Below are 27525 nucleotides of genomic sequence, written 5' to 3'. Positions count from 1 at the left end.
CACATTAGGTTTATAATAAACTAATATACTAAACCACTGCTATTCAAAATAAACATTTGTGGATAGACCTCAAATATGCTTATGCTATAAAAGACAACATATTTAGAATGCATAATTATGAGTCAGCTTAACTCTATTCGATTAAAACATGATCATAAAGAAGTGATTTTTCAGCAGGTCGTCTCATAATTAACCTGCAGTGATCCAGAATTAATTACTGTCACCTGATGAGCAATTAACTTCCTCTTTAAACGTTCACTGGGCGCAAACGCACTCTTTCTCTTCTTATGCTGTCCTATAAACAGCCCTGAAGTTTATTTCTGGTGAGCATTTAAGACGCATTAAATCACTTTACATTAAACTAATACACATTTATTGCGTTTTAGCTTTTTATCAAAATGAGCAAAACAGAGAAACCTTTATCCACGCTTTGGGGTAAGATTTTACGCTTTATTCACTTGAAGTAAAACATAACATCAAACTTACTAACATGGTTAATCGATCCACGACACGTTGTTTTAGGATGTGAACTCAATGAATCTAATAAAGAAGAGTCCTTCAAGACGGATGATACGAACCATCAACACCAACTGGCACTGAGAACGGTTGGTTCAGTTATTATCGAAGTAGCCTAAACTTGACGTTTTATCTGTAATGGTTGCCATTAACTCGTTAATATTTACTTTGAAGATGTGTCTGGGTCACACCGCCAAAGATGAGTTTAATATTGTCGAGTTGATCACTGGTGAGGGCAACAACAGCGCGAAAGCTGTTCCCATCGCAACACTACACGCTAAATCCATGCCTACGGTAAGATATTACTTTATTTGCATATAATATTAATACAATTTTAAGTGTATAAAGCATCATTGTAGTTCATTAAACATTAACCCTGTACTGTCCCACTGTAATTCCAGTGCACAAAGCTCGCTCGCTGAAAAAAATACCCATAATGGCTAGTGCTAGCATTTTCAGCCTTGACCCCAATTTATTGTTTTAATATAAAGTAGGCTATTCAAACAATATTGTTTACCATAACTTTATGGAGTCTTATAGGGATAGTTCCTCAAATTAAAATTCTGTTAATTACTCACCCTCATGTCATCCTAAAGCCGTAAGACTTTCTTTCATCTTCGGAACACAAATGAAGATCTTTTTGATGAAATCTGAGAACTTTCTGTCCCTCTATTGATGGGTACACAACTACCACTTTGACGCTTCAAAAAGTTCATAAAGAGATCGTATAACAAATTCATATGAATTGAGGGGTTTAGTCTGATTTTTCTGAAGAGACTCGATCGCTTCATGATGAACCGATTGAATTTAGGCTTTTATTCACACAAACATTCAACTTGCTCATCAGTTGTGGTAAACGTAAGCTCAAGCATGTTCACTTGATGTGCGAGAACAATGTGGTTCATTCTTGTTACACAGCACGTTTGAGCTTCCGCAAGAACCAATGAGGTTTGTTCACGTGCGTCAAGCAGGTTCGGTTGAGCTTATGCTCGCTGATCAATGTTTGTGAATTAACGCTAAATTAAGTCTGTTCACCCTTTAAAGCTTATTCTGAACACGCGTACGTACAGTTCCCATAACATTTGACTTCCACAAGTCCGTGTTCCTCATGAGATTTCATTCTCCATCAGGTCAACCTGTCTGGCTTGGATCTTCATCCACCTGTGACCTTTCGCCTGAAGCATGGCTCTGGGCCGGTGTATGTAGGAGCAGAACATGTGGCCTGTGAGTGGCCAGTTCAGCTCTTTCTAACTGCTACTTTAGTTAAGCTACAATTTAAGTCATTGAGTCCTGTCAAAATCTCTTCCAGTGGAGGAGTATTCTGATGAAGAGCTGGATGAAGAGATGGATGAGGAGGAGGAGGAAGAAGAGGAAGATATTGAAGAATCACCGGTTAAGAAAGTCTCAAAAAATGGTGCTGGGAAAGTAAGGCCTCGTCTCATAGTTTCATTGAAATTAAATTGAGCCAATTTTCACTGCTCCTTTTATTTTTAAAGAGAAAGAAGCCAGAAAAGGCAGAAGATGAGTAAGTTAAATCTGAGAGTTTTAATTTTTTTTTTTCTTTCTGCAAAGCAAACTAATCAAATGTTTCCTAAATGCAGGGAAGCCTCAGATGGTGAAAATCCACCTAAAAAGGTGCGTTGTTGTTGTTGTTGTTGTTGTTGTTTTTTTTTTCTTTTTTTTTTTTTCTAAAGTGCAAGTGTATAACATTGTTTTTGTTTCCTTCAGGGTAAAGGAAGGGGGCGGAAGGCACAAGCTGCGAAGGTGTGACAAGGCAAGGACCTGCAGATGACTGCACTGGTTTAATCATGTAGTGACTCAGGCATTGATCATGTTCTCTTATTGCAGATGTGGATGGGAAGTGCTGCTTTCCCAGAAGGCCGCTGCTGGATATTTGAGTTGGGAGCTCAAATTTCTCACCATGGTCCCAATGTAGCGATGCTTCATATAATAAAACTATTGGGAGGGGAGAGCAAACTTGACTCATTTCATCCATGCAAAAAGTATGACTGGGTTGATGTAAATCTGTCTGCAGCTGTTAATGCAACAAAGCTCCAATTAAGAAATTTTAGAGTAAAAATCTGGGCTAGAATAACACATTAACAATAGAAGCAAATCGGGTCAGTCTATAAACATTAAAATACTCACTTCAATAGTACAGCCCCAAAACATACAGTATGCGTGTTAAACCATGAAAATTGCTGTAACCACTCCACAACCTTAAACCAAATTACTTGCTACAAAACTCTTGTTGTATGCTATGAATATTGTTGGCTCTGAGATGAATTGCTTGTGTTCCTCCTTCAAAGGAACTTTCTCTGGATAAAAGCATCTGCTAAACGTAAAAAAAAATCTAATTTCACAACTTCATTTCCATGACAAGTGACTTTACAGTTCAAATACAAACGTTTTTTTAAAATAAGCATCCCATTTCTGCTTTTAAAACCTCCCAAATTGGCCATATTTACTTGTTGTTAGTGCCTAACTGTAACCTCGATTGATTTAAAACGAGTTAAAATTATTTGTGGTAATTAACATACCACAAATGCAGTGATTTAGCTTTACTAAAACCTAAACCTGGAATATTCCTTTAACTTGCCTGGATGCATTTTTCTCCATCCATGCAACTTGGATTACTATAGAGCACAGGTGTGTTTATTGGCTTCAAAAACCACCTCTGGGGCCTCATTTATAAACGTTGCGTACGCACAAAAGAAGGCGTACGCTGCTCTCTACGCAATAATTGGTATTTATAAAAAGCAAACTTGACGGGAAAATGTGCGGTCCTTCACGCAAACTCTAACCCATGCGTACGCACAAAAACGGGTGAAATGAGAAATGGCGACACCGTCGGCAGATGGAAGAAACACGTGAAAGTGTGTGAAACTTTAGACCGTTGTGTAAAAAAATGACAATACTGCCTCTCATAAATAACATGAAGACTTTACAAATCAAGTCTTACAATTAACAGCCTACACGAACACCCGTTTGATCGATCTGCAGTGTATAACAAACAAAATCAAACTAAAATTACAACAGAAATGCTAATTAACACATATTTGCAAAAAGAAAAGTGAAATATGTTCTGCAATAATATTGGCATGTTGTGCAATTCATCCTCATAAATAATATAGTAAACAGAACGAAATAATGTACAAAACTGATATTCTCGTCAATGTGTCCGTCTGGCGGAGCAGATAGATGCAATTAGATAGACAGATAGATAATTAGGGAGATATATAGATAAATAGATAGATGTATTAATTTTCCACTGGGGAAAGTTGTTTTCATAAAACATTTCTTCATCAGCTACGGAATCATGGTATTCATGCATATGCCTTTAGTTTGTTTTATTTTTGATAAAATAACGTATGACGTATGTCTCAACTCTGGCGATGGAGCGCTAGACGTTTTTTTGCCTCAACTTTGATGTCCGACCATTTCTTTTTTATTTCGGCCACGGTCCGAGGTTGTGAGGCTACAGCATTTACGGCGTCTGCAACCTTTTGCCACTCAAGTGATTTATTAAGGGAAAACTGCGTAGGATGTGCGTGCTCACGGTTTTATAAATCCGAATATTTCTGTGCGTACGCACGTCCTATGTTTCATCCGTACGCCACTTCTGACGCAAATCCTACGCAAAGTTTTATAAATGAGGCCCCTGGTGTCCAAACTATATATTTTTTTCCCCCCCTCAATTATTTTGGACATCCTCTGCTTTGTAAAACTGCTCAATTTCAGCTGTTTTCCTCTGTGAATGTGATGCTGCTCCTCTCCTTTGAAAGGTCAGAAGCGAAAACCAATGATTCTGCTTGACGTTTTTATTTACATCTGTTGGAGTTCAACAAATTTGCACTGACTGCTGAGAGGGAAAGAGAGCGCTCACTGGTCAAGATTCATTTACCTGACCTGAAGCCCCCACGGGTATCAGCATGGCTCAAATAAAGGGCATGTTTACAGTGAGAATTTTAGGAATTAAATATGTTCACTTTAACATCTTTATTTATGTGTACAAACAGTGCTCAAAATAAATCTTCAGTGTATTTGTGCTTCCAGTTAAATGCATTCTGGACAGGGGCGATTCTCCACACAATCTATCCTGTTAGGAGAGAAAAAAAATGGTGACTAAATGATTCACCTCCTTTCACAATTAAATATACTTATTTTTCCACTGTCATTTAAAGGGGTCATACACTCCTTTTATAATGGCAAAAAAATGTTTTTCATGACCATTTTCCACTCGTTATGACCCTAATTAGGCTAATTAGCAATAGCCTACATTACATTGTGATAGGATCACAAAACAATCCAGGCCGAACAATCCATGCTTCTGCTTCTCACAATAAAGAAAAGACTGTAGACACTGCAGGTAATATCCTTTAAGTATTCCTCTAGACTTGTTAACCGACAGAAAATGTTGTCGACATGCAACATGGACACAAATCCAAGGTTTCTAACAATTCTGACAATAGTTTTGAGTTCTTAAAGTTAAAGTCTCAAAATATCAAGGAAAATTAGGTTCCTCATCATATGACCCCCTTAAATGTAAAGCAGGCCAGTGCAGTTTTAAGCTTAACCTTGTTGAGTCTTCTAGTCAACTTCTGCTTTTTTGAGGTACTTCTTCATCACGGAGTTGACATCCTCACTTCCCTCGGCTTCCAGCCTCTCTCCTTGAGGCCCACGGCGCTTCTGAGATCCACCAGAACTTGAAGAGTCTGAGTCTGACTCCCTACGTGACGCTCTGGACGGTGGCAACTCCCCAAAGTGCACGCTGAGGGCTCGTCTCTGGCCCGTTCTGGAGCCGCTAGAAGCCAGACTGCTGGTGGACTGCGCTCGTCGGATTGCTGGGAGAATGTCTGAGCTGGTGTCCCCCACATCGACTCCGGCATTCTCCAGATTTCCAATGAGTCTGCGATTCTGGAACACAAGGGGTTCTGCTCCAAATTGCGACTCTCCGGTTTCGGCCACCAGGCCACCAAGTAGACGATGGCGGATTGGTTGATAGGAGCCAAGAGGAGGCATGGCTTTCGAGCTCGGCTCCTCTTCCCCTTCCTCGGGGATGGCGAGGTTGGACAAGTGGCGGCGGGAACTTGAGGTGGAGGTCACGGAGGCGAGGGAGTCACAGGAGCTGAAGCGGTTCATCTTTCCTGTGGTGGTTGTGGTGGTGGAGGACGTTGGGCTTGCCTCAGATAGGGAGCGGAAGCTGAAGGCACGGGGCAGGTGGGGACTGGGAGGTTTCAGTATGCCGGGTCGAGGCAGGTCCTCCAGACCTTCCTCTGCTTCTAGTGACATTGCTGAGGCCCTGCGGCGTAGGGTGGAGGCCCCTGTCGTCTGATAGATGGGAAGGGACACTGTGCTACCCTCGCCTGCCTCAGAGCCTCTTTCCCACCCAGCGCGCTTCTTCCTCAGACCCTCCAGAAGCTCAGATAGGGCCGTGGACGACGACGCTCTGCCAAGACCTCCAGAACTTTCTTTGACATCTTCGTCCATATCTTGCGTGCAAGATCTATCGTAGGAAATAAAAGACAATAACAATGCATATATAACTAAGGATAAGTCTTTTGTCATTGTTTACTCACCCTCATGTGTAAATGAGGGTAATTAATGTGTAAGGGTTTACACATTTGATTTTCTTGCTTCCATGGAACACAAAAGGAGATGCTTTGTAGTTTCTGAAAAGACATGACTAATTGACATTTATGTCAATCTTTACATAGGCTATACTCCGTTCGTTAAATGTCTGATGCATAAGGCAGACAAAATTGGAAACACTTTTGCAAAGTCAGAAGTCTAAATCTTCCATGCTGAAATCCAGCATTTAGTTGCTCATGTGTTTTTAATGCAGACTTCTGCACCTTTATTTGCTTTAACTTTATGCCGATCTTGAATGAACGACGTATGGTTGTCTTAAAAAAGGTGGTTGTTAACAAGTTGCTAAATGGAACTACAGGTTAAGGACATTAAACCTCATCATGATGAACAGGTAAACTTATCTACTCACTAATCCGCTTTCATAGCCTCGTGTTTCTAAGCATGCTCTTGCAAGCTATTCTAAAGCCGCGTTTCCACCAAAATTACCTGGAACAATTTGTCCCAGGAACTTTTTTTCCCCCAGACCTGATGCTGTCTGCGTTTCCATCGCGATCTAAAGTACCCTGAAGATTAGGCAAATTAGTCCGGTGATAGGACTGCGGGCGACTTTCCAGTTCCCGCTGGATTTTGTATTCGACATATAAGCTTAATAAAGCCTGAACCTCGTGGTTGGTCCATCGGTAATATTTTTTCCACTGTTGATTAGAATAGCAAACAACTACTGCTTGCACTGCAACAAACTTTTAGAAATGGTGGTTGAAATAAAATGCTGCATGGAGTCAACCAATCAAAATTCTGCGTGAACTCAACCAATCAGCATGTTCAGCGCCCATGTCCCACCCCCCGAAAGTTTCCTGAACTTTGAAAAAGTAACTACCTCACGAGCAGGGATTTTCTGAGGGGGAAGTTTTTACCCGGAACTTCATGAAGACCTTGTTTCCTGCGGTCGAAACACACAGTACCACACCAAAGTCCCTAGTTCCTGGGAAAAGTTCCTGCGGTGGAAACGTGGCTATAGTCTACATTTAGCTTTTTACTTCTGCCAATTGTATTTAGGCTTCAAAATTCATTGTGATAATTTGTGAAGAATTTTATGATGAACAAAAACGTCTCAGAATCATAAACTTTTCTTGGAGATTATTTTCTGCTATAATCCAAAGGCCAATGGAAAAATAATCCTATTGGGGTTTTGTCAGAGTTGACTTTCATTTTACAGAAATAATGACTGCATTTCTCCTTTTGTGTTTCATACAGAATTGGAGGCATGCGATATCACCAATATGCTCCTACTGTGTCTTCTAAAAAATGACAAATACCCAATCTGATCGTGTTACCATGTTTATTGAAGTACACTGATTGTGCTTTGATGGACTGATGGAAGTGCTGATTGGCTTTTGTTGCTATGTTACCTGAAACTGTAGGTGCTCATGGTGTCGGTGACGGACTGACGGCCAGAACTGCTTCCTGCGTAAGGAGAAGTTACACCTCCTCGGCTTCCTCGTGGCACACCCGCCCAATGACGGATCCCTTCACCAACGTCTTCGGTGCCCACACTGGATCCGACACTGGACATGGTGTCGCTGAAATTCAAACCCCACGTCACTCAATTTTCCAGTGTAAAAATTCTAAAATGCCTTTCATTGGAAAGATCAACAGTTGTGCAACATGCTCTCACAGCGCAAGCGATCAAATCAATATAAGCCTGTATCAATGCATACAGAATATTATATGATATAATATGATCTTGCACATGGCTTGAGATGAGATCTCTCATGATGGGTGCTGTAACGCCACACATGGGGGTGATATTAGCTCTGATATCCTCATTGCTACCCAGCAGGCCATGTGTGTTCAGTGAACTGTGAGTTCATTAGTCTTGAGAGCGCTGTCATCATCAGGGCTCGTAGGGGCACAACGCACTGATCCACAGCCTGTTTACAGACTTACTAAAGCTGTTTGCCTGAGAACCCAAAACATAAGCTTTGATCCAAGAGCTAGTGAGCGGCCTTGCTGCTTATTGCCTAGACAGGCAGCTACCTTCTAATGGAGCATCCTACACTAAAAATAGGGTTTTCATAGAGATGCAATAGAAGAACCATATTGGGTTCACCAAAGAACCTTTCAGTGAACAATTATTAAAAGACCCATTTTTTCTAAATGTGAAGAATATTGTAATAAACCTTTTTTCATTATAAAGAACCTTTTGTGCAATTGAAATGATCCATGGATGTTAAAGGTTTTTCATGGAACCATCAATGCCAATAAAGAACAATTATTTTTACATTTTGAATTTGAAGATAAAGCTAAATTGCACTTGATTTGTCTTCCGGGAAACATGTAAGCATCTTCTGTTGCTTCCGAAGTGGAGTACTAAATAAAAAAAAAATAATTTATTTTTTTGGAAATCTTCATCCTGTTCAAAAGTTTTCACCCCCTGGCTCTTAATGCATCGTGTTTCCTTCTGAAGCATCAATGGATGTTTGAACCTTTTTTAATAGCTGTGTTTGAGTCCCTCAATTGTCCTCAGTGTGAAAAGATGGAAAGATGGTTCAAATATGCTGGAAAACGGAAGAATTTGCAGGACCTGAAGGATAAACTGAACTTTGAGCAGTTTAACTGCTCAGGACAAACAAGGGAATCAAGAACAACCATCATGGATCATCCAGGTAACGACACGCAGTATTAAGAATCAAGGGTATGTAAACTTTTGAACGGGGTCATTTTTATAAATTCAGCAATATTTTTTTTGTCTTGTGGACTATATGTAAACATCTTTTATGTAAAATATCTTATTCAATAAGATATATATAAAATTGCATGCATTTTGTATGATCCCTCTTATTTTGTTAAAATTATTCTCAGATTCAGCAAGGGGTGTGCAAATTTTTGAGCACAACTTTAAGAGTGTAGACATGAATCCTCATAAGTGATTAGTTGGAAGTGGAAACATGCTTCTCCCCCAAAATATGATTATTATTGTACTATTTGTATTATACATTACTGTATTAATACATAATAACTGTCACCTATTAGAAGGAAACTAAATCTATTTAATTAAAATAATAATAATAATTTGCTTTAGTTTAAAAAAAAGGGGGGGGGGGGTCATGGAAGGGATAAATAATGGACAATGTCTCTGTTTTTAGCTATGCTTTTCAGTACTGAATAAAAAAAAAATTATAATTAGAATTCTGCTCAACTTGTTTGTTGCAATACATTGTGGGATTGATTCATCTATGGATGGATACATGTGATACTACCTTACAATTTGCTCAAAACAAGTGATCTATCTTTTAGAAACCCTTTCGTGTTGTGTTTACTCCTATAATTCCTTAAAATGGTGGCCACTTCATTTTGGGACAGAGATATTGTGTCAAAGTTATTCTAGCTTCCAGAAGCTTTTATTCCAACATGCACGAGAAAGGTAACAAAAATGCTGTTAATTTGCTTGCATATGCCATGGGTTCTCTCCTACCCTGCTCTTGTGATCGGTCTCACCACATTCGTATAGAGATTTAAGAGCCAAAGCGCTGAGCAACCGTAACACAGTTCATTTTTCCCCTTTTCGCTCGCACAGACGATTGAAAGAGAAGAGACGCGGGGGGTCTCGGCTAACGCACATGCATTATTCAGGAGACAAAGCATATCACAGCTGGTGAACTTTTAAAAGGACTCTAGCGCAGAGGAAAGCTTCTTGCATTTAACAAAGCAAAGTGAAGTGGCAGTGTGGGTACGTGGCGGTTTGCGTTCAACGAGTAGGTGTCTGTTCACATCCGCTCAACAGAGACTTTGTCGTGTGAAAGTAAACTGTGACCTTACACAAGTCCACACACACTTACAGTACTGAGCAACAGGCTAAGCAAGCCACATTAACAGCCAAACGCAGCGCTGGCCCATCCATCAATTTATGCTTGTCAGTTTTTGATGGGGAATTTTTAGACCAACTAAAGAAGGATGGTTATGTGTTAGACTCCGCCAAAACCATTAAGCCACGGTTCACAAAGTGCATTTATATGCAAAAAAGAAATCGTACTGCATAATGCAGTACATTTCATATTGCAGCAAACGTTAATGTGTTATGCAACTAGAGCCGGAAAATATAGGGAATATATTTGCAATAATTTTTCTGGCAATATAAAATTTAGCAACATCCTTGATGACTTTAATGCACTTTTTATTAGGCTGTTTCTTTCAGACTGTGTCATTAAACTAGTCCCACAAGCGATTTGTGAGTACGAGAATGCTGAGACTAATATTTTAAGAGCATCTCAGATTTAAACACTATCTGTATTTGCTACTTTTAAGTTTGTTTAATTTTATTAAATTATTGTAACAAAATGAAATTACAAAAATTACAATTTGAAAAATTTAAAATGTAAGTATAAAAATATATTTATTAAAGATTTAGCTTATTTAGATTTTTTAATGTTAAAATATCAATGACTAAAAATTAAAATTAAAATTGCATATCTTTAAAAGTTAAAAAAAATCTAGAAGTTTCAGTAAAATTCTATAAATTCAAAGGAAATCACATTTTTTCCCCTATATCGTCCAGTTCAATACAAAACCATTAGCCTAGTTTGAAACCCGCATTCATCCGATTGCTCATTCCCAAATGCATAACACAGAAAATGAACATGGATGCACGGAAGAGAGCAACAGCAGGATGGGGAACGGAGTGCTTACAGATCTTTCCTTCTAGAGAAGGACTCCACAGCCGTCTGCACACTGTGTGAAGAGGGAGACGCATCAGAGACACACAGGAGAGGCATGGAAAGGTACGAGCAAAGCAAGCATATCGATTTTTTTAGGGAGGGAAGTCTGGCGGATAAGATCAAAGTCTGTGAACTCTGATACATCGGACTGCATTTTGCTATGGGTGTCGAGGGAGGAAGGCATTATTGAAGCGTTTGTAGTAGCTAAGTTTAGCCTTGATTTTGGGGCGTGAGGAAAATCTCTTCACATTTCAACATTTCAGCTCAACTGAAAAAGAATGAAAGCAATTAAAAGTAACAGCAAGAAGTAAAACTTTAAATCCAAAGAGAAAAAAACATACATACATATACATATTTAGCATATACAATATATATATATATATATATATATATATATATATATATATATATATATATATATATATATAGTATATATACAGTATATATATATATATATATATATATATATTGTATATGCTAAATATATACCGTTTGTATAATACACTGTTTGTATATATATATATATATATATACACTGTATATATACTATATATATATATATGCTAAATATATACCGTTTGTATAATACACTGTTTGTATATATATATATATATATATATATATATATATATATACTGTATATATACTATATATATACACACTATACTATATATATATATATATATATACACACTATATATATATATATATATATATATATGTATATATATATATATATATATATATATATATATATATATATGTGTGTATGTATGTATGTATGTATGTATGTATGTATGTATATATATATATATATATATATATATATATATATATATATATATATATATATATATATATAGTATGCAAACTGGGTTTCAGACAGCAGCTACATTTACATGGACACCTTTTGTTTCAATCAGTGAATGATGAATCGGAATGCAGTGTTCGCATGAACGCTAAATAAAGTGATCGGGTTGGCGTGTGTGTTTATATGTCACAAGCTTCAAATCGGAATTGATTTTATGACATGCACGAATATACAGAGTTTTTCTCTGTTTTCTCCTACATTGCTTCTTTATCTATTTCAGGCCCTAATTATTAGATGACAAGCACATAAAACGTTGTGCCATCCTCCTTACATTAATCAAGCAGTAAAAACGCCCCTTCCTGCACCCAAAAACAAGGCGTCTGTGGATGAGAGTCCGAAACAAGGACTGGTGGGACGTCATACGTCATTACGGTATCTCCACATCATTGCACATGCGCAGTACTTTCCAGTTTCAGTTTTCAATTCGATCAATGTCCTCTCGATCAGATAAGAAAAGGTTTAAACCACCCCTTACAATCCGAATGAAATTTTAACTGGATTTGGCCAATTTATTCCGATTGATGTGGCAACATGTGACTTTTGCGTGTGACCGACTGTGCTACTAGTCCGATTACAATCCATGTAAACGCAGACAGTGTCCCCTTGCTATGCTAGACTGAGGAATGCAAACGAAAAAGGAAATAGAAAAGGTCAGGCGCACGTCGCTAGCGATACCTTTCAGTATCACTTTCATCGCTGGACTCCACCTCCTCCAGCGCAGCTTGTAGATCAACGATACGCCGGATTGATGTCTCTAGATCAGCTTGCAGGGTCTGTCTTACTGCGCTAAGCTCTTCCACTTGCATTTCCTGGAAACAGATTAGACAAGATAAAATCAGATAACGTGTGACGGTCACGCTGGATCTCCAAAGGAACAAAGAGCTTGCATCAGGACAAGAGAAATCATTATACAAGTGTTTAATCTCAAAATATGCCCAATTAATTAACTGCTCGAGAAGGCTGGCATTATTAGTACACCGCTCACATTTTCTTAAAGCATATAAATGTGGCTAAGAGGTTATTAATATGAGGCCTACAGAGTTGTTTTTATCCTTTTAACTTTTTTAACACCAAAAACAACACAGTTAAAATGAAAACCTAAACATAAAAAAAATATATATATATATATATATATGCATTGTCAAAACATTAAAGAATATTTATATTTAAATATGTATCAATAGTTTTTCATGATTAATATTATATTACAGTACACAGGTGAAACATTTAATTCACCCTAAAATTAAATTTGGCTTAACATTTTTTATCTTATTTTAAGAGCCACTAAGAATATATATTTATCATAGGAGTCAATTGTTTTATTTGTGATAATGAAACGTGAATGTGCGTACATTATTTTGGGCTAGACTGTCATTCAAAGAAATTATGGACATATGCAAAAACAAGTGAGAACCATATATAAATAACTGATTATGCTGTATGTGTATGCTTTTTATGCATTTTATGCTTTTTTTTTTTTTTTGCATAGTAAAATAAAACCTGTAGCTGAAGTTTGCCTTTTTTTGTCAGATAAGTTTGTAAAACACCTTAACCAAGTTCAGTGCTTTGTTCTTCCCTCACATTTAAAATATTTAAAAAACATTCAATATTTTCCTCATATTTTGATGGTTTTATTGCGTCATTAAAAACAAATATCTCTTCCAGACATCACTTTTGGCCACTAATGTACAGTATATATACATTTATAAGGAAAAAAATTAAATGAAAAGTAGATTTCTCCCTTATTTCTCAATTTTAATGTACATATATTTAAATTAAATTAAAAATACTTTACAAAATACTATTTTAAAATATTACTGGCCTTAATTTATACAGAAAAAAATAAAATCATTATATTCCAGTGTTTTTTGGCAAGCCTCTCTCTTTAACTTCTGAAGTGCTTGTTTGCTAAAGGACAATCTTGCGCTATCGATCGCGAGCTCTTGTTTACAGAATAATTTGATAATGAGTGCTCGAGAGCCAGTGGAGCGACTGATTACACGATTCATTTTCCCCTTCCCTTCTTTGTCCGTCCCCAGTCTCATGCTCTCCTGGACGAGCCGCCACTGTCTGTCTATGATTAATTCCCATTGTCTCCTCAAGGTTATTGATACAACAAATCCCATTCCTCTCCTCTCATCTCCATGACAACCACACCTTCGCTGTTGCCCCCTCCCTTTCATAACCAATAACCTGGAGAGCCTCAGCATGTGTGTGCGCGTGTCTTAGCATCGGGAAGGAACGCATCCCAGACTTCACTCTTTGTGTATGCGCCAGGCATCGGTAACACTGTAGCTAATATTCATAATTTGACTCTCAGAATGCAGGTCAAAATGCATTACACGCAGGCATGTGCTGAACTGATGCAAGGACCCCTCCTTTGTGTTAAATTATGAATATTTACAGGTTTTTCAGGAGAGTTCGGTGTATTCTCCTGGGCATTAACGTGTCAGGCTCGTGGGCGGCCACTAAGAGGAAAATGCACCGAGCGGCTGTAGATATGAATACATTAGTTATGAGGACAGTTTCACAAAAGCTGTTCAATTTTAACGTACATTCTCAAGACAAATTCAAAGATCAAAAATGATTGCAGTATTTTTAGTTTCATGATATTACAAAAATTTCAGATTTTACAACTGTTTTTGATTTTATTCTTAGGGATATATCTGTTATTTTCCCTTATTTGTTTTTATTTATTGGCATTGACTGATATAAATACACACTACCATACAATGGCTTGGGGTCAGTAAGATTTGTGTTGTTTTTTTTTAAATGAATATTTATATATATTAATTTTATATATTTCTTGACCAAGGATGCATTAAATTAATCAAAAGTGACAGTGAATACATTTATAATACTACAAAAGATTGTGTTTCAAATAAATGCTGTTCTTTTGAACTTTATGTTCATCAAAGCACCTTAAAAACATTTCACGGTTATATGTTAGATAGTGCTTTAAAAATATTAATAAATAATTTTGTATTATAGTTAATTAATGATAATTGTAAAATATTAATATTACAGCTGTTTTCAACATTGATAATAATAAGAAATGTTTCTTGAGCAGCAAATCATATTATAACGATTTCTGAAGGATCATGTGACACTGAAGACTGGAGTAATGATGCTGAAAATTCAACATTGCATCACAGGAATAAATTACATTTTACAATATATTCAAATAGAAAATTGTCGTTTTGAATTGTAATAATATTTCAGAATATTACTGTCATTATTGTATTTTTGATAAATTAAATGCAACCTTGGTGAGCATAAGAAACGTCTTTCAAAAACAAAATCTTATTGACTATATATATATATATATATATATAGTGAAAAATAGTGTGTTACTTCATCAGCTACATCAGAAAGGTATGTTTGTGTGTCAGTCACCAGCTCCATGCGTCGACGGCTGCTCTCCTGTTCTCTGACACTCAGGTCGTCCATTTCCAGTCTCATATCCGCCAGTCTCTGCTGATAGTATCGTGAGTTCTCCCTCTCTCTGGCCTCGGCCTGGGCCGCCTGCTCCAGCTCCTCACCCAGCCGCACCACACTGTCCCTTAGACGCAGAACCAGGACCTGCACACACACACACACACACCCTGTAACGCTATAAAGATCCTCTCTGAGAATGAGAATAAAGTGGAAGCTGGACTGACCTCAAATCTCTTGACCTGTCCTCTCTGGAACTCCAATTTGTTCTCTAGATCACAGATACGAGCTTCTTGCTTGCTCACGATGCTGCGGGCCACCGTGGACGACTCCAGGAACTGCACGCGTGCCACGCTGGTCTGCAGCTGAGAAGATAAGGACCGCTGGGTTACGACTACGCTTGTGAAACACGCTTACAGGTCAACAAAACACTATTTTAACTTCATGTTGACGACAGTCTTCCTCAGCGGGGAAGTAGGCCTATGTGAGATTAGAATTTGTGTCCCGAATCATTATACTCTGAAAATAAGCGCATTTAAAAGGTGCTCAGATGCAGCATGCTAAAAAAAAATGCTAACATCATGTTAATCATGCTAGCAGGGTGCTAAAACATGCTAGCAACGTGCTTGAAACTTATTAAAACATGCAAGGAACTTGCTAGAAATATATTAGCAACATGTTTAAACATGCTAGCAACAAGTTTTCATGTTAAATCATGCTAGCAAAGTGTAAAAACATGTTATCAAAATGATAAAACGTGCTAGCAATATGCTAAAACACAACAGAAAGATGCTAGCAAAAGGTAGGCTACATCATGTTAGTGATTCTAAAACATAATAGCAACATACTAAAACATGCTAGAAACGTGCTAAAACATTCTGGCTATATTAAACATTCAACATCAAAGATGGTCTTTATCTTCTCATACTTTATCTAGTTTCATATTAGTGTACTTCATACTTAAAAGTACACAGTTTATTAACAGAAGCGCAGTATGTACATAACATGGTCAGTAAGTATGCAAACTGTGACTCGGTTCATGTTAAACTGTTCATATGTTGCAGTTCCACATGTGAATGAGCATCTAATGGACATCACATGTCTATATCTCAGTGTGTGTGTCTGCAGGTCTGTCTCACCCCCTCCTGTAGGGTCTGTCGCTGTTTCTTCAGTTCTTCCATTTCAGCCTGAAGCTCTCGGATCTGAGAGATATCACTGGAAGACTGGGATAAACAAACATGTTTGGTTGGCTTTGAGATATTTTACATAACCTCATACACACACACATACAGTACATACAGTAACGCCGGCAAGCTAGTAAGAGCCTCCCAGGCCGGGGGTTGCATTTGGTGCCGTGACCCGGATGGGAGTGAGGTTTAGGGGGGTGAGTGTAATGGAGGCAAGCTAGTAAGAGCTGTACGTGTAAACCTCACTCCCCTGGCCTCAAGAGGTGCATTAGTGACTAATGCTAGAGGCTGCGGCCTTCGACCTTGTTAGCGCGGCAGCTTCCCATATACCGGAGACGCAGGTTCGAGGTATATAGATACACACACACACATATTTTAGCAACAAGGTTGCTATTCTTTTCAACTTTCTATCCATCAAAGAATCCTGAATATTATAAAAAATATTAATATTAACTAATAAGAGTAATTTAAAAATCCTAAATTAATGCTAATGGATCTTCTTTTATAATCTGAAACCAATCCTAATGGGATCAAACAATAAGAATCCTCTGAAAATAAAATAAAATCCTACTGCATCATCTTTTTTTGGGGGGTATTCTCATAGTCATAAACATCAGTATTTTAAATATTTATTTTGCTATAAAAAGAAAACATCTAATGATGTTGCCCAAGGACTGGGAACACTATTAAGGGATGACTCAAGTGAAAGGATAAACAATTTTTTTAACCAGTCATCCATTTAGCAAAATGAATCACAAATTTACTCAAATGAATCAGAGAGAGAGAGAGAGAGAGAGAGAGAGAGAGAGAGGATATTTTATGAGAGAGTGCAACGCAATGTGACAAATGATATAATTTTCACACACTTCCCGACAGAGCTCATTATTAGAAAAGCTGCTCTCTTTTGAAAACGACTGTCACAACTCTCCAAGACTGAAGCACACACATGTATCTCCAGCAGACCTGAGCGATGAGGGCTTTGTGCTTCTGCATGAGCTCGTTGAGGTCCTCCTGGTCTTCCTCGAGCCTCTTCATCAGATCTGTCCTCTCGTAGTGTAGCTGAGCCAGCTGCTCATCCACCTGGGACAACAGACAGAGACAGACTCAGATAAACCTCAGATCAGCCCTGTGAACCTTTCATTTCATGTCTCCGGGCCTCACCAGGCTCTTCTGCCTGCAGATGCTCTCCAGTTCGATCTGAGCGTTCTCCAGCTCCGCAGCGAGAGTCTTCTGAACACTTTCAGCCTCCAACCGTCTGCCTTCACTGTCCTCCAGCTAGAATACAAATAGATGTACTCAAAGTCAAGTGCATCAGATGAAGGTAACCACAGACCACTAATGGGTTATGGCCAATATCAGCATCCTTATTATTTGTAGATGCCTTTGCATTGACAACACAAACTATGCAAACATGCACTACTGTTAAGAAAGTTGGAATAATTAAGATTTTTTTTAAATGTTTTTGAAAGAAGTATCTTATGCCCACCAAGGCTGCATTGATTTGATCAAATAAATAAAAAACAGTAAAACAATAGTAATATTATAAAATATAATTACAATTTAAAATTGTATATTTGTTAAGACTACAAAGAAGAACATCATGCACAATCAGATAAGCAACATGTGCTAGAAGTTAACATTACTTAAAGTCACCATGAAATATTAGTGGTTATGAAATAGTGCAGTATTTATTAAAAAAAAATATTTATGAATGTGCTCTCATAATCTTTAATCTAAATAATGTCCCCTCCCTCTTGCAGCGACATCTCCTCTCTTCTCTTCTCTGATGATGTGTTTACTGGCGTGAGGGCGGGGCAACCTGTCACTCACATGAGATCCACCAATAGCAAACAACCACCATCCAATCAATTCCTGATGGACAAAATCAAGTCCCGCCCTACATTTTTTTCTTGTTCAGAAAGCAGTTTTACTCAGATATACGTCACAACAGGGAAGGAAACACTATCACAACCTCCATTTCATGCTGACTTTAAAATGTATTGGGCAAATAAAGCTTAAAACACACACACAAAAACCCCCAGCTATAGTTCACTGCAATTAAAGGGACAGTTCACCCAAAAATTCTATCATCATTTACTCCCCCTCAAGTTAAAGACCTTTATGAATTTCTTTCTGCTGAACACAAAAGAAGATATTTTGAAGAATGTCGGACACCAAACAGTTGATGGACCCCATTGACTTATAGTATGTATAAGATACTATGGAAGTCAACGGGGCCATCAACGGTTTGGTGTCCGACACTCTTCAAAATATCTTCTTTTGTGTTCAGCAGAAAGAAATTCATAAAGGTTTTTAACTTGAGGGGGAGTAAATGATAACAATTTTAATTTTTTGGGTGAACTATCCCTTTAAGGGTTTCACAGTGAGACATTTGAAGACCAATAATGCAAAGCCATATAAATGTGTGCCATGCTGAGTTAATGCTGGGATGGCAGCGGCACCTGGCAGCGCAGTCTCTCCAGCTGCTCCTTGGCACCGGGGTCATGACCCTGCCCGGGCTGTTCAACGGTGGACAGCAGCAGCTGGGCATCACTGAGCAGGGCATGTGTGCGCTTCAGGTCTCGCTTCAACCTCTTCTCCACGTCAAAGTCTCTGTGGCCCACCTGAGACCAGAGAGAGAGATTAATCTATACATCACACTGAAGCACAAACAGAGAGCCTTTACACTTCACAAGTGTTCTGGGAGAAAGACGGGCATCTCTGGATACCAGCGGTGACTTTCAGACTCAGCTAAGACCATAGAAACTGAATAATGATGCTGGACACGTGAACACAGAGACATACAAACTGCTATGTGGAAAACAGCAAATCCCAGAAGCTCAATAAATCATTATGGCTCCAAATATGAGCTGATCGCAAGGAATGAGAATTTCAAACTAGTGCTCGACAGATAAGGGCTTTTTAATGGACAGATGTACAGAAATCAGGATGGTCAATAGCTAATATAATATAATAAAGACTACAAAGACAGCCTTCATCATGCACAATAAAGACCAACAACATGTTTTAAAAATGATTCATTAAATTTACTAAATTACAATATTTACTAAATATTATATTACCATATATAATATAATATATAGAGAAGACTACAAAGATGGACATGATAATATAACATAACATAATATTATATACTATATTATATTATATTATATTATATTATATTATATTATATTATATTATATTATATTATATTATATTATATTATTATAAGACTACAAAGACGAAAATCACGCACAATAAGATATGCAACATTTTTACAGAATGGATAGATCATTATGTGAAATCTCAAGTAATACACAAAAAAATAAGTTGGAAGGTTGGGTTGGCAGTGAAAGCACATTGCCCTGGAAAAATCCAGCAGGAGACAGAAGGTCAATACATGCATGAAAAGCAGGCCCTTTACACATCCTCTTACTCAATACAGCACTGACTCTGAGCAGCGGTGTTTACGTGCAGCTCGGGTCATAAAGCAGGGGTCGTTGTTAACAGCAGCTGATGAGTAGCTTCATCATATCGATCACACAGTCACATTAGAGAGCTCACTATGGCCCAGGGGCAGGACGTTCAGGTCAATGTGTGTACAGTATCTCTAAAGGACCCCTCTCAGCATAGCCACGAGCTATTAGATAAGCAAATGAGCCAGAGCATGTCCGATGCTATAGATCCTCTATAACTACTAAACTAACAATGTGCAAATTAATATAGTCCAGCGAACATTCCAAAAGCATTATGTCTGATACAATGTTGAGAAGTATATACATATTTTTGAATTTTATATATATATATACATATATATATACATATATATATATATATATATATATATATATATATATATATATATATATATATATATATATATATATATATATACACACATATATATATATATATATATATACACATACATACATATATATATATATATATATATATATATATATATATATATATATATATATATATATATAAAATTATTATATAACAGAATGTGTTTTATTAAATACAGTAGTGGCCAAAAGTGATGTCTGGCCTAGGAAAATTGACCCTGGAAAATCATCCTTTATTTAAATATTATTAAAAAAAATGTGTTTACGATTTTGTAAGCATATTGCATAGTTGTGCTTGAAGTCAAGTGCTTTATTTGTGATATAACGCAATGAAATATCATATAATATAATTATAAATGCCAAATTGTGCAGACATAATGTTTGGCCAGGCTGTCATACAAAGAAATTATGAACACATGCAAAAACAAGAGAGAACCAACAAAATATTAATAACTGATTATGTTGTAGTCAATGTGTTCTATGCATTTTTTTGCATAGTGAAATAAAACCTGCAGCTTGCCTTTTCTTGCCAAATAATGTTGTCAGATTAATACCTTAACCAAGTTTAGTGTTGTGTCCTTCCATCATATTGAAAATATTTAAAAAATATAAAATATTTTCCTCATGTTTTGATGGTTTAATCAAACTTGTAGGGTCTATTGTAGGGACATTACTTTTGGCTACTACTGTAACTTAATATTATAACACATAAATACAATAAGTATGAAATGACTTTCCTTTCGGGCCAATATCACAAATTCCTTCTTACTTTTCAACCCTATACATTTTTCATCATCCAGTCATTTGCCAGAGGATCAAACCGAGCCCTGCCCTACAGATTACGTTACAGTATTGAAGTAAAATGGGTTTTGAAATCCATTTCACTTTGACATTAAGATGTTAATACAAATGAAGTTCAGAATGTTTGCTGAGCTGTAACATTTCCACAAACACACTGGAATGAAGAGCACTGACGGACGAGGCTCATGTCGATTCAGAGCGGGTCACTGAGACGGCTGTAGTGCTCTTATATCAGAACAGAGAGGGACATGACAGCTTTACAGATCCTCACAAGCCCCGGTGTGACTATAACTCTGATCTATTGAACGCTGCTGAATCGCGTCTGGGCCAAACCAAATGACCCACATATACTGTATTTAATAAATATCACGCCTGGAATGTGATGAAAGTTAGAAACGGTTGGATACAGTGTGTCATTAGGGTCATTATAACTACAGTAGGTGTGTTACTGGCCACTGTTTTAACCTACTTACGTCAAATGCAAAACACATTTCTTTGGACGTATTGGATTTTTTTCCGGCGACGCGTCTAAATGTCTTCATTTAAATGTTTTCGAACATCTATATACTGCATTATATTCATGTCGTGCAATGTTGTCTACAACTCAGTTTCTTCAGCACCCCAAAATGTGATGCCTTCTTTACAGCTATGTTTATGAATCTGCGCATGATAACATCATCCGTCTATGTCACAAGCACATAAAGTGCGACTGAAGTGTTTACGTGCCTGTTTATTGCGATTAATATCGGCATACGTCACACATTTTGAACTTAATCGCATCAATTTGATTGAAGTATTGTGTTTTCTGTTTACATGGGGTACTGTTTAAATTGCAATTTCCCTAAATCTCATTATAATCACATTATGAGGGTACATGTAGATGTAGTTAATGTTACATAATGTATATAAAATTGTTGAAATATGTGTTTTTTACCTGTTCACACAGTGTGGCAATCAGCCCCTCTAAGTCATGCTTCTCATGAACCACCATCTGTTTCTCCTCATATTCCTGTTCCAGTTGCATCTCCAGCTGTCGGAGCTGCACACACACACACACACACACAGAGACAGGAAAGGATGTTTGAGACAGGATTGTAAGGTGGTTCGTGGAGCTGTAATTTATTCTGTGTCCCTCACCCGTCTCTGTGAGGACTTCTGCACGTCCTCCAGTTCCTCGTCCTTGTCCTCAAGCTCCTTCTGATGGATCTGCTTCATCCTCTCCATCTCCATCTCAAAGCGCAAGTGCATCTGTGGAGAACAGAGTCAAGTCACCTTCATTTATACAGCGCGTTATACAAGATTGTTTCCAAGCAGCTTAAAAGTGTATTTATTCAGTTCAGTGTTGATTCAGTTCAGTTCAATATCAGTGTAAAGCTAATCAGTTATGAAATGAGCTCATAATTCAGCTTTACAGAAGAAAATTGTGCTGTTATTTAGCTCATTGCTGATTCAGTTCAGTTTAATAAGTGTCCATGTTGTAAAATGTGTTAATTATTATAAAAACAAAGTCGATTCAGCAATAAAGCAGCTCTGCAGAAGACTCTATCATCATCCGGCTCAAGTCAGTTCAAGCTTGGTTTTCATGCAATAGTGTCAGTGCAGTCAAATCGATAATGCAGTATAGACCTCCAGGGCAGGGTCATATTTCATTTTTATGCAGGAATGAAAACAAGGCTGTAAGGGATAGAATACTCTGGATTGTACTGCTGTTTAACAAAAAACTTTCAGTAGACAAAAACTCCAAACAGCTAAAAGTTTTAAAGTTGTTAAATTACATGATCCAGAACCTTTATACAGTGCGTGCCATTGTGAAGACTGTAAGTCTATCCTCACAGCCTCGTTGACTAAGGTGTAATAGAGATTATTAAGTGTCTTTTAAACTCCAATCAGACAGAGTGAGCCTGTGAAGACAAGCTATTTGTGCTACTGTACCTTTAAGACCTTTAAATGGCCTCTGTTATGATTAACAAAAATGTTGAGACTTCCACATGTAAATGTCAGCGTTCATGTGTTTAAGGGATAGTTCATCCAAAAATGAAAATTCTGTCATCATTTACTCGCCCTCATGTTGTTTCAAACCTGTATGAATTTCTTTCTTCTGCTGAACACAAAAGAAGATATTTTGAAGAATGTCGGACACTAAACAGTTGATGGACTCATAGTATGGAAAAATACAATGGAAGTCAATGGGGTCCAACAACCGTTTAGTTTCCGACATTCTTCAAAATGTCTTGGAACAACATGAGGGTGAGTAAATGATGACAGAATTTTCATTTTTGGATGAGCTATCCCTTTAATGTGATCATAGTTATAATATCATAACCTTTTCAAGAATGTCATTTAGTGGAGAAGTTGTTCTCGGGTTCCTGTACCTGCTCCTGCTGTTTGATTCTGGCCGTCATCTGGCTGATCTCCTCCGAGCGCTCCTTGTCTCGGGTCTCCAGCTCCCGGAGCTTCTTCTTCAGTTCAGGGATGGAGTCGGAGGTGAGATGGAGAGGGATCCTCAGGTCACGGATCTGAGAGCACAACTCCTCCTTCTGAAGCTGCAGGTCTGTGACCTCCACCTGACTGGCCTGGAAACACACACAATTATGCACATAGAGAAACGTAAATACACAAAAACAAGATTCGCAAGAGCAAAAAGACATACTGAACACCACAAACAAAAAAACATACACAGACACACACACACAATCACATAGAAATACCCACAACAACATAAATATCCACACACACAAAATACATAAAAAAAAACAAGATACACACACACAAATACACAAACACGCATGCACATACACAAACACAAGCATTTATACAAACAAGCTCAAATGCATAAACACACACAAATGCAGATGAACAAAGAAAAATTGCATTCACAGAAAAATTAAAAAAACAAATGAACATTCGCAGGCACACAAAAAACAAACAAATAAACAATAAATGAGTACACAAATGCATAAAAACAAACACACACAAGCAATTATACAAACACACACAAATGCACACTGACCCAAAACTTTTACACACACCAAAAAACACAAAAACACATTTATGCAAACATGTACAAATGCATAAACACACAGACAAAAGCAAATGCACAAACACACAGACACAAATTGCACAACACACAATATTGCACAAAAGACAATCACATAAACAGACATGCACATACTCACAAAAACAACCACACACAAACACGAACAAATCACAGTTACGGATACATAAATACACAACAATGACACACATAACCACACGCACAAATGCATAAAAAACACATATACACACAAACGTACACAAACAATCACAAATGCACCAAAAACCACAAATAATATAAAAATATATAACAAATAAATACAATGAGAAACACACCCCAAACAATTCATACAAATATACATTCAGAAAAAGTCCACATTCTACTCAAGTACAATATTTATGATGGCAATTTTGGATCGACACCTTATTATCCTCAAATATTGAAATTCTTATATTGTAATCAATAAACGTTCAACCTAACATGTTGATTGTGTCTGCTTAACTCAATACATGACGTTAACTAACAAACAACATGCTTTATATTATAGCTGTGTGTTATACACTCATCTCTAACTGATAACAGAAGCTTCCTACATTTGAAACAAGCTTTTTCTGTGCAGCTGCTTTGAAACAATGGCTGCATCCGAAAGCTTAAAAACGCTGCCGGTTCCTGTCTCCTGTCTCCTGTCTCCTGAGATGCCTTCATCTGATGGATTTTGGAAGGCAGCATATATGTGTCCTTCGCTGCCTTTGATATCCCATAATCCTGTGCTTTCCATTCTGTGACAGCTGAGCTAAAAAATAAAGATGGCATCTGAACGTTGCGGTTGGTGGTCAGTTTGTGTGCAAATGTATGACTAGATGTCATTTCTAGCGAGAGATTCATGAGGTACCTTCGTGCGCAAACGTCATCGCCTGATAAGTTAGTGAGGCACCAAGTCAGCTGACTAAGCTTTCGGACGCAGACAATATGAAGTGTGAAAAGCGCCATAAAGTTAACATAATCTGATGGACTCAAAGCAGAACTTTTCTCGGATTACAGACAGAGGACACTCAGAGTACACGGCACCAGTGCAGATGGTGGACGCTTGACCTTTGACCTCGGCCCGTACCTTCAGCGTTTTGTGAAGGGTGAAGATCTCTGCGCCGAGGACTGTATTCTCCTGGATGGCTCTATCTTTCTGCTCCCTCTCATTATCAGCCTGTTCCAGAGCCTGGGTCAGCTCGCTGTCAAACCTACAAACACACACACACACACGGACACAGACGCAAGGGAGAAACAGGGCTTGAGAATGCATATTCAAGCAGCCAGAGAACGTGGCGTTGAATATTAATGTGTTACATGCAAATGCCACAGACCTCCTCTGTTTCCGGTCCAGCTCGTGAGCGCGGCCCTGCAGGCTGTCTGTCAGCACACGGGCGTCCTGGAGGTCAGAGGTCAACCGCCGGCAGTGACGTTTTAAATCTGTCACGGAGCGTTTGGATTGATCAAGCTGAGACTGCAGTTCCTGGACCTGCCACACGGGGGAGACAGAAAGACAATTATCATCAGGATAAGCATCTCAGGAGGCAAACAATACGTTTTTGAGTCTAATTACACAAATGCTTGTGTTTTCTAACATTTTTGTACTTTACCTTTTACATTTTTATTGTTTGTTTAATTGTTTTGTGTTTTATAATGGTTTTACTGTTTACATGTTATCCCATAATACAGAATTCATTAAATTGCTTTTATGTTCTAAAGGTGGCTTTTTTATTGTAGATAATATAAAATCAATCAATCAATCATTGAAATCAATGTAAAAAACCCAGCAGGTTCCCATTGTGAAACACACCTTATATATATATATACTATTAAATATGTGTTTATTAATATTTTGAATTAGCTTTTATTTTTATATTTTCAGTTTTCTTTTTAATTTTAGTTTAAGTTTTGGTCGCTTTGTTATGTGCTTTTAAAAGTTATATATATTTAATTAGCTTTAATGAATTTTTATTTCAGTTTTAGTTTTACTGATTTTAGTATTTAAACGTATTGCCAAGGCAACTAGTTTTTTACGTTTTCCAAGTTTTTTTTTCTCCATCAATTGTCATCCACTTTTTCGTTTTTATTTTAATCCAGCTTTATTTCAATGATTGAAAACGATTTTTAATGGTTTTAATTTATAACAACACTGAACATGGTGCAAGAAACCTTGGCTGTGTCTAATATCGCCCACTACACCCTTAATTAGGGCACTATTTGAGGGAACAGCCATTTGCAGTGGTGTCCGAAACCACAATAAACATTATCGAGTGCACTCATTCAATCCCACAATGCAGTGCAATAGTGTGTACGACCGATGTACGCTTAAAAGCTAGAGAATACCCATAATGCACTGCGAGGTTCGCAACCGAATGAATTCCAGCGTCTCGCCAGAAGATGGCGCCGCAGCTGAATCATCCATCCATCCATTTTACAAACCGCAGGTCCAATGTGGGTACAGCGTAATATCATACCGGTATAAATTGTTGTTTATACATGCTAGTTTCCACGACAGAGTTGAAGATAAATCTTTTCATCACTACTGGAGCTGCCAGTTTGCTGAGTTTCGAATGATTATTAAACCGCAAGCACAAACTATGCAGAAGCAGCAGCCCTTCCTGTGCACTCAGTGTCCGAATCACTCACTCGTTTTCATTCACTCCTTCAACTGGACTATATTAGTGGAGTAATATAGGGAATAGTGAATGAGGGTATAGGGGGTGATTTCAAACACAGCCCTTGACTTACACGGCCTCTTTAAGCTCATAATTGAGCCAGGTGAAATGGGTCTCATACCTTTGTATCCAACAGCTGACGGGCTTCTTTCTCACTCTCAAGTCTTTCCTCTGTCTGCCGCAGACGCCTGCGCAGAAACTCCACCTCCGTCTGCGCACATTCCAGCTGCAGCTGCAGCTCACTTTCTGTGTGCGCACGCAGGGATTCACACACACACACACATACACAAAGAGTCATTATCTTTCTTCCGCCAGCATGTTTTATTGCATCTCCGCTGAAGCCCGTTTTACCTGTCGCCACTCCGCTGAGAGCTTCTTTATTCTTGACTTTCTGTTTTTCTTCCTCTAACTGCCTCTCGAGGGCCTCCAAGGACACTTTACTCTGGTCCAGACGACTCTGAGACCCAGCACAGAATAAACACCCACAATACAACACATGACAGGCTATGTTTGGATAAGCAGCACACACATCTTACTTTTTCTGCATTATATGCTGTGCACAATACATGTACATTTTCTATATGCATGGAATGCTAAATTTACTGAAACACACAGTTACAATCAATACTGTATCCCATAATACATTGCCCTTCGCTTGACCTTACATTTCTAGTGTGATAAATGAATCAGTAGTAATACCATCCACAGTTTTTAATGATTAATTGCTTTCTTGACTCATTATTCGATTGTACTGTCAAAAGGAAAGGTGTTTGTACACAGAAGTGATTTAAAAATACAAAATAACTGATGAAAGATGCTAA

At 37.8% G+C, this 27525-nt stretch overlaps 2 protein-coding genes across 8 annotated transcripts in view; one reads left to right on the top strand and one right to left on the bottom strand.

The window, feature by feature from the left end:
- The first annotated feature begins 278 nt into the window (after nucleotides 1-278).
- On the top strand, nucleotides 279-2494 carry npm2b (nucleophosmin/nucleoplasmin, 2b). The gene is made up of 9 exons (XM_084104562.1): nucleotides 279-435; nucleotides 523-605; nucleotides 691-810; nucleotides 1647-1740; nucleotides 1826-1941; nucleotides 2013-2041; nucleotides 2118-2151; nucleotides 2245-2290; nucleotides 2365-2494. The coding sequence occupies exons 1-8, from the start codon at nucleotides 399-401 to the stop codon at nucleotides 2284-2286; spliced, it is 555 nt and encodes a 184-aa protein (XP_083960688.1). The 5' UTR covers nucleotides 279-398; the 3' UTR covers nucleotides 2287-2290; nucleotides 2365-2494.
- Nucleotides 2495-4322: 1828 nt separating this feature from the next.
- Nucleotides 4323-27525, bottom strand: part of myo18b (myosin XVIIIB) — a 52575-nt gene continuing 29372 nt past the window's right edge. For 4 of the 7 annotated variants that reach the window (XM_084104490.1, XM_084104492.1, XM_084104494.1 and 1 more), the window contains exons 27-44: nucleotides 27056-27161; nucleotides 26826-26950; nucleotides 25364-25518; nucleotides 25117-25240; nucleotides 23344-23544; nucleotides 22109-22219; nucleotides 21906-22010; nucleotides 18779-18940; nucleotides 17478-17591; nucleotides 17280-17396; nucleotides 16269-16352; nucleotides 15357-15494; nucleotides 15091-15276; nucleotides 12370-12503; nucleotides 10795-10836; nucleotides 7518-7688; nucleotides 5094-6022; nucleotides 4323-4615 (exon numbers count right to left, since the gene is read on the bottom strand). In XM_084104490.1, the coding sequence (XP_083960616.1) occupies nucleotides 5107-6022; nucleotides 7518-7688; nucleotides 10795-10836; nucleotides 12370-12503; nucleotides 15091-15276; nucleotides 15357-15494; nucleotides 16269-16352; nucleotides 17280-17396; nucleotides 17478-17591; nucleotides 18779-18940; nucleotides 21906-22010; nucleotides 22109-22219; nucleotides 23344-23544; nucleotides 25117-25240; nucleotides 25364-25518; nucleotides 26826-26950; nucleotides 27056-27161 (2991 nt within the window). In that variant the 3' untranslated portion in view covers nucleotides 4323-4615; nucleotides 5094-5106. The remainder of the gene's footprint in view (nucleotides 4616-5093; nucleotides 6023-7517; nucleotides 7689-10794; nucleotides 10837-12369; nucleotides 12504-15090; nucleotides 15277-15356; nucleotides 15495-16268; nucleotides 16353-17279; nucleotides 17397-17477; nucleotides 17592-18778; nucleotides 18941-21905; nucleotides 22011-22108; nucleotides 22220-23343; nucleotides 23545-25116; nucleotides 25241-25363; nucleotides 25519-26825; nucleotides 26951-27055; nucleotides 27162-27525) is intronic. The other 3 variants (XM_084104491.1, XM_084104496.1, XM_084104495.1) reach the window with 1 other exon arrangement.

This window comes from Abramis brama (genome assembly GCF_963993115.1).
Source record: "Abramis brama genome assembly, chromosome: 25".
NCBI lineage: Eukaryota > Metazoa > Chordata > Actinopteri > Cypriniformes > Leuciscidae > Abramis > Abramis brama.
This window is presented reverse-complemented; position numbering and strand designations above follow the sequence as displayed.

Excerpts from the sequence above, each read along its gene's own strand:
- npm2b (XM_084104562.1), top strand. The coding sequence starts at position 399 with ATGAGCAAAACAGAGAAACCTTTATCCACGCTTTGGG. Across the intron at positions 436-522 it reads ACCTTTATCCACGCTTTGGG|GATGTGAACTCAATGAATCT; the intron begins GTAAGATTTTAC and ends ACGTTGTTTTAG. Across the intron at positions 1,741-1,825 it reads AGGAGCAGAACATGTGGCCT|TGGAGGAGTATTCTGATGAA; the intron begins GTGAGTGGCCAG and ends AATCTCTTCCAG.